General features: G+C 42.3%; 1 protein-coding gene across 1 annotated transcript; it reads left to right on the top strand.

Annotated features, from left to right (window-relative positions):
- Positions 1-2,488: 2,488 nt before the first annotated feature.
- Positions 2,489-4,505, top strand: LOC307027088 (endonuclease/exonuclease/phosphatase family domain-containing protein 1-like). Its single transcript, XM_079695290.1, has 3 exons — positions 2,489-2,801; positions 3,124-3,161; positions 3,609-4,505. The coding sequence occupies exon 3, from the start codon at positions 3,678-3,680 to the stop codon at positions 4,488-4,490; it is 813 nt and encodes a 270-aa protein (XP_079551416.1). The 5' UTR covers positions 2,489-2,801; positions 3,124-3,161; positions 3,609-3,677; the 3' UTR covers positions 4,491-4,505.
- The last annotated feature ends 5,996 nt before the right edge of the window (positions 4,506-10,501 follow it).

The raw sequence follows: 10,501 nt of genomic DNA on the forward strand, positions 1-10,501 counted from the left end.
CATTATGCCCAACATTAGCCACCTTTAGCTTAGCGGTGGTGACGTGAAGTCATGTGACCGTGCTGTAGTTCCTTTATAGCACAACATTAGCTTCCTTTAGCTTAGCGGTGGTGACGTGAAGTCATGTGACCATGCTGTAGTTCCTTTATAGCCCAACATTAGCTTCCTTTAGCTTAGCGGTGGTGACGTGAAGTCATGTGACCGTGCTGTAGTTCCTTTATAGCCCAACATTAGCCACCTTTAGCTTAGCGGTGGTGACGTGAAGTCATGTGACCGTGCTGTAGTTCCTTTATAGCCCAACATTAGCCTCCTTTAGCTTAGCGGTTGTGATGTGAAGTCATGTGACCGTGCTGTAGTTCCTTTATAGCCCAACATTAGCCACCTTTAGCTTAGCAGTGATGACGTGAAGTCATGTGACCGTGCTGTAGTTCCTTTATAGCCCAACATTAGCCACCTTTAGCTTAGCGGTAGTGACGTGAAGTCATGTGACCGTGCTGTAGTTCCTTTATAGCCCAACATTTAGCCTCCTTTAGCTTAGCTGTGGTGACGTGAAGTCATGTGACCGTGCTGTAGTTCCTTTATAGCCCAACATTAGCCACCTTTAGCTTAGCGGTGGTGACGTGAAGTCATGTGACCGTGCTGTTGTTCCTTTATAGCCCAACATGTAGCCTCCTTTAGCTTAGCGGTGGTGACGTGAAGTCATGTGACCGTGCTGTAGTTCCTTTATAGCCCAACATTTAGCCGCCTTTAGCTTAGCGGTGGTGACGTGAAGTCATGTGACCGTGCTGTAGTTCCTTTATAGCCCAACATTTAGCCGCCTTTAGCTTAGCGGTGGTGAGCTAAAGGTGTTTTATGTTCCAATGATTAACCTCTGCTCACATCAAAGGAACGAAGCTTAAAAAAAACAGCTCATGTTGAATTTTGAGGCACAGGCAAAAATCAGTAGATAAAAGCTGAATTATTCTGTCTTTAAATTAAGTTTATGAACACCGTCAAAGAACAGAGAAAGCTTGAGATCAATGGGTAATCACGTGCTTTGTTGATAAAAGAATTAAATTCAAGTGTTTTATCTGAAATGAAAATGCTATGCTAATTTAATCAGGCAGGATCTGGGCCGAAGGAGCCGGAGAGATAATCACATGCTCTCATTTCTCAATCATCATCCTAGGTTCCTCAGTTCTTAACAACCCAAAAAACATATTATATATTGGCTATAATACATACATAACGCTTAACAAATGTACTTTTTAACCAGCAGAATAACTGTTTAGTGACTGGATAAACTACATGTTTTACAGTAGGCTACTTGTTCGACCGACATATTAAAGGGGATCTATTATGCAAAATGCACTTTTTTATGTCTTTTATACATAAAGATGTGTCCCCAGTGTGTCGGGGAACTCACGCTGCGTCAGGAACTAAAACCGTCTCTCTTTTCCTCCGTACCCAAATCTCTAAAAACGGGGGAACAACGGAGCTGATCCAGATTTTCGTCCGATATGACGTAATATCTGAAATGTGGACCCACGGCCCAATCAGAAACGTTGCTATCAGAAACAATGCCCGACTTTTTTTGACGTAATATGGTCGCTGTTTACAAGCATCGCTAACACTCAGAGCTAACCTGTACTGGAGAGCATGTGTGTGAAGAAGCAGGAAGTAAAAAGGAACTCACCTTGTGGTATAACCGGCAAGAGAGAAAGCCTTTGAGCTCCATACTGTTTCAGAAATAATCCTTGATAATCCATGATATGGCGTTTCATCATGGCAGTAGCCATTAGTTTAGACAATAGCTGCCGGGTCCCGCATGAGCTCAGCCCCCTCCTTTTTTATTTTATCAATAAACATTTTTTGTAAAGCTTTATACCCCAAATCAGCACTTTAGAAACAGGAAGTGAAATAGAGGGATATGAGGCATGGCTAGAATGGGTGATCTGTTTGGTATTTTGAGCAAAACACTTCATAGACATGTTTTTAATATATTTATATATATATCTGAGACCTATGTTATTGCCTAAAAATAACCTTTACATTTAGTTTGAATCCTAGTTTACTGAAGATAGCTTTTTGTTAACACATCAGAAACAATATTAATTATGAATTTTGATAAAAAAACTAATTTAGATTTGGATAAACCCTCTATCATAATTTACATGCAAGTAATAAACGTATCTTCCACTGCAACACAAAACATTTGGTTGTCATGTCTGAAGCCACGCCCCCTCCTGCTGCTACTCCAGGAAGTATTAAACCACAGATTTCAAAATAAAAGCTGGAATTAATTGACCCTGGCTATGGGAACCAGAGAACTCCACACAATAAAATTAAATGTCTTTATCTATTTTATCAGGAGATCATGGTTGTTAATTGTATTTGTTGAAGTTCACCATAAACCTGATTCTGATGCACCTAATCCCTGAGGCTTCTCTTATTTTGAAGGTCAACTCTATGTGTTCCGGTGAAGCTGTGCTCCTCACGCACGCTGGAGGTTAGTATTGATGTGAGCGCTGTCAGAAGTGTGTGTGTGTGTGTTTGTGGAAGCTGACCTGAGGACAAAAAGTGTGTGTGTCAGTGTGTGTGTGTGGAGGCCGACCTAAGGACAGAAAGTGTGTGTGTGTGTGTGTGTGTGTGTGTGTGTCAGTGTGTGTGTGGAGGCCGACCTGTGAACAGTCACTCCGCTGCTGTTGGAGGGCAAAGTTTACAGATCTGCTCCCGGTAAAACCAGCGCGATCCTGCCGCAAAACACACACCGACAGCCGGACTCATGCAGCATGTAAACCCGGCCTGAGGACCGCTGAGAGGTGCGTATCTTTATTATGATATATATGCGTTTCTAAAGTCATTATCATGGTATATATATATGTGTGTTTCTACCACCATTATAGTGTTATAGATATCTATTTTATTTGTATTTACTTGCACTATTTGATCTGTGTTATTGTGTTGCACTGTTGGAGGAGGCATGACAGATTTTCATTGACATATCTACTGTAGCTATGTACAGTACACATGACAATAAAGCCTTGAATCTTGAATTGAATATATGTGTGTTTTTACTATCATTATCATGTTGTATATATGTGTGTGTTTCTACCTCTGACTGTCTCCTCTGCTCTGCTCCAGCCCGGTGTCTCCCTCTCTGATCAGGTCGGATCTGATAGGTGCGTATTTTGATTATTATATGTGTGTTTCTACCACCATTGTCATGTTATATATATGTATGTGAGACACAAGTACTGGACTCAAATACACAAGGTTTTCACGCATGCATGTAAATATATCTAATATGTATGACCCACATATGTATACGTTCATTTTAATTCATTTCTTATTTTAAAGTTGCTTAACTGTATATAATTTGTATTTGTATCTTTAATTGTATTAATCTCTAATCCGTGTGAATCTGTGCTGTCCTGTTTGTCATTCTTACCCTGTTACTGTTAAACTACAGCATTTCCCCATGGGGATTAATAAAGGTCCATGTTATCTTATCTTATCTTGGATGTACTCAAGTACTTAAGCACAATAAGATACTTGTACTTGGGTATTCCCAGGTTATAGATATGTGTGTGTCTATAACTCTGACTGTCTCCTCTCCTCTGTTTCAGCCCGGTGTCTCCCTCTCTCTGATACAGACCTCTTCTCCCGGGGTGTCTCTCTCTCTCTGATCCGGGACTATGGGGGGTAGCCTTGGCTGCCACCGGTCCATCCCCCGGGACCCCACGGACTTCAGCTGCGGGAAACGTAAATTCAGCGCCGCCTGTAACTTCGGGCCGGTTCTGGTGAACCAGGAGCGCCTGAACATCAACACTGCGACCGAGGAGGAGCTGATGACTCTGCCGGGGGTGAACCGGGCCGTGGCGCAGAACATCACGGAGTACCGGGACTGCATCGGGGGGTTTAGAAAGGTGGAGGATCTGGCTTTAGTGAGCGGGATCGGAGCCACCAAACTGGAGATTATAAAGCTGGAGATCTGTGTTTCTAGTCGGACTGGTTCCTCGCAACACTCCCCGTCCTCCGTGCGTAAAGACGCGGAACACACGCCTGGATCCGGGATCAACATCAACACCGCGACCCCGGCGCAGCTGCAGAGCCTCCGGGGAATCACGGAGAGGATCGCGGGCAACATCGCGACCTACCGGGGGGAACACGGTCCCTTCCGGAGCATCGAGGACTTGGTTCGGGTGAAAAACATCAACAGTTCTCTGTTAGACCGGATCCGCTTCCAGGTGTTTGTGGAGAGGTCCAGAGCTCCGTCTACCTCCAGGTCTCACCCGAGCCCCACCTCCTTCAGCAGCGAGGAGATGGATCCAGGAGGACCGGCTCACATGCTCTCATCGAGGCCGGACTTGGAGCCTCTTTCCGGGCTGCGGGACGGCAAGCCGGTGGTCCGGATCGGAACCTGGAGCCTGCAGAACTGCTGCTGCGATAAGGCCAACAACCCGGGGGTCAAAGAGGTGGTCTGCATGACGCTGCTGGAGAATGAGTGAGTAAAGACTCTCCGTGTCACTTATGACAACTTTATTTACTTAAGTAATATTTGTTACAAACTTGCAACCAAAGTGCTTTACATAAATACATAAAAACTAGGAAATAAATAACAGTAAAGACAAGAAAGTAACCCTTTAAGGAGATTTAAATAACAGGCCACCATTCAACTCAACTGTATTCATTTATGTTCAAAGTGCATCCAAAGTGCTTCAAATAAATACATAGAAAAATAAAACTAAAAGCAATAGATATATGTACAGGAAGGTGTTGTGCATGAAAATGAGGGGGCACATCCTTGCTGGGTTTATTTAATTTTGACTTAAATTGAAGTTGCTGGAATAAATTAAAGGAAATAACCTTTTTGAAAACAACGTTTAGAAAAAAGTGCCAATGTAAAACAAATCTGAAAATGTTTAATAAATGTTATGTCTTAATTTTCATGTAAGAAAAAAGACTTTTTATGGATGACTTGGCGCAGATCTGTCCATCAGGAAATTACAATATCTGTTCATGCTGCTCAACTAAACTCACATAAAACACGACATGATGTAAAAGTGTACTTAAGTAAAGTACTTGAGTAAATGTACTTAGTTACTTTACACCTCGGTTTTCTGATGAGCTGATGAAACGTCTCTGATTCTGTTTGACACAGTGAGAGAAAGCAGATCACCTCGAGCCGTAGTGAAGCTTTAACAGTGACTTTTACCCAGAGTGCATCATGGTACAGTTCCTCTGTGAATGCAGGTTCATCTGCCCCGATGCATTCTGGGAGTGTCGGAGTTAATGAATAATGAGATTAGATCGATGAGATTCTGCTCACCTGCTCCGTATCAGCTCTCACTGTTTACTCTGATCACATGACATCTTCAATGGCTCTCTGTTATGGTGGAGGGTGTGTCTCTCTGTCAGTCTGCCAGGGTGAGAGCGAGAGGGGAGACTTCACTCTCTCTCTCTCTCTCTCTCTCTCTCTCTCTCTCTCTCTGTCTCTGTCAGTCTGCCAGGGTGAGAGCGAGAGGGGAGACTTCACTCTCTCTCTCTCTCTCTCTCTGTCTCTGTCAGTCTGCCAGGGTGAGAGCGAGAGGGGAGACTTCACTCTCTCTCTCTCTCTCTTTCTCTCTCTCTCTCTGTCTCTGTCAGTCTGCCAGGGTGAGAGCGAGAGGGGAGACTTCTCTCTCTCTCTCTCTCTCTCTCTCTCTCTCTCTCTCTCTCTCTCTCTCTCTCTGACAGTCTGGAAAATGAGTTGCTCTACATTGTAAACATCATATCATCCAAACTACAAACCTGAACTCTAAGGAGAAGGTGCTACACTAAGCTCTTTCAGAACATGTCATTTTAATCCAGGTTTTAGTGCATGTAAATGGTCTTCAGAGGTGAAAATCCCTGTGAATGTTTCTCCCAAACTCCATTGAACTCCTTTGTTTACTTCCGTAACATGGTGACATCACGATACACTCGCTTCTTTTGGCTAGCTCTAACACATTGTACGTGATAGGCTAAGGGGCGGGACATCTCTAAGTGGTTGACCAATCACAACAGAGCCGGCCAGCTAACCAGTCAGAGCAGACTGGGCTCTGGTTTCAGACAGAGGGTGAAAAGAGGTGCAGGCAGTATGAGAAAAATAAAGCTCACACACTGATCAAAAACTTAATATTGAGAAATATTCACATTTACATATCAGTCATGGGTTAGATCCAACCATAGTAGAGCTACTACTGTCGAATAAATCCTTAACATGACTTCCATTTGCTGAATCAAATCCTTTCAGACCAGGAGAAGACGCTTCCATCTGAAACCTCAGGCAGTCACATATCAAAATATTGATTTATTGCACAGCCCTGGTTTCTATTTAAATCGTTTTTCAAGCGACTGAAAACATGATTTCCCTCAACAGATGTTTCTGAATGCAGTTGAATAGACACATGCTTTTAAACAATGGAACAGAACGTATATACTGTGTATATAAAGGTCATAGACCAATACGGGTGGGTGTGTGAGATATCAATAATGATTGTTAAGTAATGTATCAGCTGAGCCACACCCACAGCAAACAGCCTGCAGCCTGATGTGTGTGAGCAGGGAGTGTTTTCATAAGAACTGTCTCCATCTTACATCTTCCTCCTCCCCGTCAAACCTCCACCACTTCCTGTGTTCCCACCGTAACGGACAGGATCGTGTGTGTGTGTGTGTGTGTGTGTGTGTGTGTGTGTGTGTGTGTGTGTGTGTGTGTGTGTGTGTGTGTGTGTGTGTGTGTGTGTGTGTGTGTGTGTGTGTGTGTGTGTGTGTGTGTGTGTGTGTGTGTGTGTGTGTGTGTGTGTGTGTGTGTGTGTGTGTGTGTGTGTGTGTGTGTGTGTGTGTGTGTGTGTGTGTGCCGTTCTGTGTGTGTGTTCGCCGTTCTGTGTGTGATCACAAGATCCCGGCTGAGTTTACACACTTCCCTCTGGCTCTGATCCACAAACCAGCAGCTACTGCAGTTCAATGAACTGAGTTTACTAAAGGTTGCTCTGCAGCAGGAACACATGCACACACACACACACACACACACACACACACACACACACACACACACACACACACACACACACACTCTGATATAATGACTTAAACAGCTGGAACAAGGTCTTGTACTTCAGTTAAAGTAGTAAAAGTCCTGCATTTAAGATCTTACTAAAGTTAAAGTAAGTATAATCAGCTAAATGTAGGTCAAGTATTAAATGTACGAGAACTCAATGCAGAACAATCATCTAAAAACACCTGCATGTCTTTGGGATTATTTTAAGTATTGTATCAATTGTTCTCAAAAACCTGTTCTTGTTTATGCAAACATGTCATTTGTAACGTAACCAAAGCTGTCTTTTAATTGATCTTTTACTACTTTTTCTAGAATAGGGGGAGAAATATGACTATTATTAAACACATCACATATACTATTAGAACAAAGCTGATAGAGTGTGATGTGTAAAGAGGACTGGGATATTTCCTAATAGAGAAAGCAAGTAGCTTCAGTTTGGAAACACGTGATGTCTTCATCTTCTTAGCAACTTCCAGCTGTATGGAGCAACCATCTAAGAACCAAACGTCTCTGATATTCATCCAGTTTAACTTGGCAGCTACCTGACTGCACAGGAAGTAACAAAACATGCAATGAAATTACAGGCAGGAAGTGATCTGAGAAATATTGAATCTTCTGTCCTCTGTTTTATTTAATTGCGTGAGTCACAATGAGTGAGAGAGGTTGGTGAACACGAGGCTTTGTTATGGCTTTAAACGAGAAACATCACATTCACTGAGAGTAGGAGTGAAGTCCCTTTCAATACATTCATCATTTGGTGAAGCATTGGCGATACCACATTCACTTTAAAGAGTCCTCTCCTGCTGATGTTCAGGTGTCAGTATGTATTGTCTCTACTTTAAAGAGTCCTCTCCTGCTGATGTTCAGGTGTCAGTATGTAGTGTCTCTACTTTAAAGAGTCCTCTCCTGCTGATGTTCAGGTGTGTATCAGTATGTAGTGTCTCTACTTTAAAGAGTCCTCTCCTGCTGATGTTCAGGTGTATATCAGTATGTAGTGTCTCTACTTTAAAGAGTCCTCTCCTGCTGATGTTCAGGTGTATATCAGTATGTCGTGTCTCTACTTTAAAGAGTCCTCTCCTGCTGATGTTCAGGTGTATATCAGTATGTATTGTCTCTACTTTAAAGAGTCCTCTCCTGCTGATGTTCAGTCGTGTATCAGTATGTAGTGTCTCTACTTTAAAGAGTCCTCTCCTGCTGATGTTCAGGTGTATATCAGTATGTAGTGTCTCTACTTTAAAGAGTCCTCTCCTGCTGATGTTCAGGTGTATATCAGTATGTAGTGTCTCTACTTTAAAGAGTCCTCTCCTGCTGATGTTCACGTGTATATCAGTATGTAGTGTCTCTACTTTAAAGAGTCCTCTCCTGCTGATGTTCAGGTGTATATCAGTATGTAGAGTCTCTACTTTAAAGAGTCCTCTCCTGCTGATGTTCAGGTGTATATCAGTATGTAGTGTCTCTACTTTAAAGAGTCCTCTCCAGCTGATGTTCAGGTGTATATCAGTATGTAGTGTCTCTACTTTAAAGAGTCCTCTCCTGCTGATGTTCAGGTGTATATCAGTATGTAGTGTCTCTACTTTAAAGAGTCCTCTCCTGCTGATGTTCAGATGTATATCAGTATGTAATGTCTCTACTTTAAAGAGTCCTCTCCTGCTGATGTTCAGGTGTATATCAGTATGTAATGTCTCTACTTTAAAGAGTCCTCTCCTGGTGATGTTCAGGTGTATATCAGTATGTAATGTCTCTACTTTAAAGAGTCCTCTCCTGCTGATGTTCAGGTGTATATCAGTATGTAGTGTCTCTACTTTAAAGAGTCCTCACCTGCTGATGTTCAGGTGTATATCAGTATGTAGTGTCTCTACTTTAAAGAGTCCTCTCCTGCTTATGTTCAGGTGTATATCAGTATGTAGTGTCTCTACTTTAAAGAGTCCTCTCCTGCTGATGTTCAGGTGTATATCAGTATGTAGTGTCTCTACTTTAAAGAGTCCTCTCCTGCTGATGTTCAGGTGTATATCAGTATGTAGTGTCTCTACTTTAAAGAGTCCTCTCCTGCTGATGTTCAGGTGTATATCAGTATGTAGTGTCTCTACTTTAAAGAGTCCTCTCCTGCTGATGTTCAGGTGTATATCAGTATGTAGTGTCTCTACTTTAAAGAGTCCTCTCCTGCTGATGTTCAGGTGTATATCAGTATGTAGAGTCTCTACTTTAAAGAGTCCTCTCCTGCTGATGTTCAGGTGTATATCAGTATGTAGTGTCTCTACTTTAAAGAGTCCTCTCCTGCTGATGTTCAGGTGTATATCAGTATGTAGTGTCTCTACTTTAAAGAGTCCTCTCCTGCTGATGTTCAGGTGTATATCAGTATGTAGTGTCTCTACTTTAAAGAGTCCTCTCCTGCTGATGTTCAGGTGTATATCAGTATGTAGTGTCTCTACTTTAAAGAGTCCTCTCCTGCTGATGTTCAGGTGTATATCAGTATGTAGTGTCTCTACTTTAAAGAGTCCTCTCCTGCTGATGTTCAGGTGTATATCAGTATGTAGTGTCTCTACTTTAAAGAGTCCTCTCCTGCTGATGTTCAGGTGTATATCAGTATGTAGTGTCTCTACTTTAAAGAGTCCTCTCCTGCTGATGTTCAGGTGTATATCAGTATGTAGAGTCTCTACTTTAAAGAGTCCTCTCCTGCTGATGTTCAGGTGTATATCAGTATGTAGTGTCTCTACTTTAAAGAGTCCTCTCCTGCTGATGTTCAGGTGTATATCAGTATGTAGTGTCTCTACTTTAAAGAGTCCTCTCCTGCTGATGTTCAGGTGTATATCAGTATGTAGTGTCTCTACTTTAAAGAGTCCTCTCCTGCTGATGTTCAGGTGTATATCAGTATGTAGTGTCTCTACTTTAAAGAGTCCTCTCCTGCTGATGTTCAGGTGTATATCAGTATGTAGTGTCTCTACTTTAAAGAGTCCTCTCCTGCTGATGTTCAGGTGTATATCAGTATGTAGTGTCTCTACTTTAAAGAGTCCTCTCCTGCTGATGTTCAGGTGTATATCAGTATGTAGTGTCTCTACTTTAAAGAGTCCTCTCCTGCTGATGTTCAGGTGTATATCAGTATGTAGTGTCTCTACTTTAAAGAGTCCTCTCCTGCTGATGTTCTAGCCAATAGGAGCGCGTGTTCTGCAGCTTCTCTAAATGATGGGTCCTAAGGTCATGCAGTGCGTGTTATGTGTGTATTGCTCAGAGACATTCAGGCACTAAAACAAACTCATGCGTTAAATATCATAATAAAATCCGGCACACGGCTGTGATTGAATTAGAGCTCAGGGTCATTTTGAGATGAGACCAGCTGTTGAATCAGAATATACCTCTTTACTGTGTATTCATAGAAACAGGTTTATTACCCGGTAGATTGAAACGTACGAGGAATTTGAGTTGGTGTTGTGGTGCGTACTTAAA

The sequence above is a fragment of the Notothenia rossii genome (assembly GCF_949606895.1).
Source record: "Notothenia rossii genome assembly, contig: scaffold_305, whole genome shotgun sequence".
Classification (NCBI taxonomy): domain Eukaryota; kingdom Metazoa; phylum Chordata; class Actinopteri; order Perciformes; family Nototheniidae; genus Notothenia; species Notothenia rossii.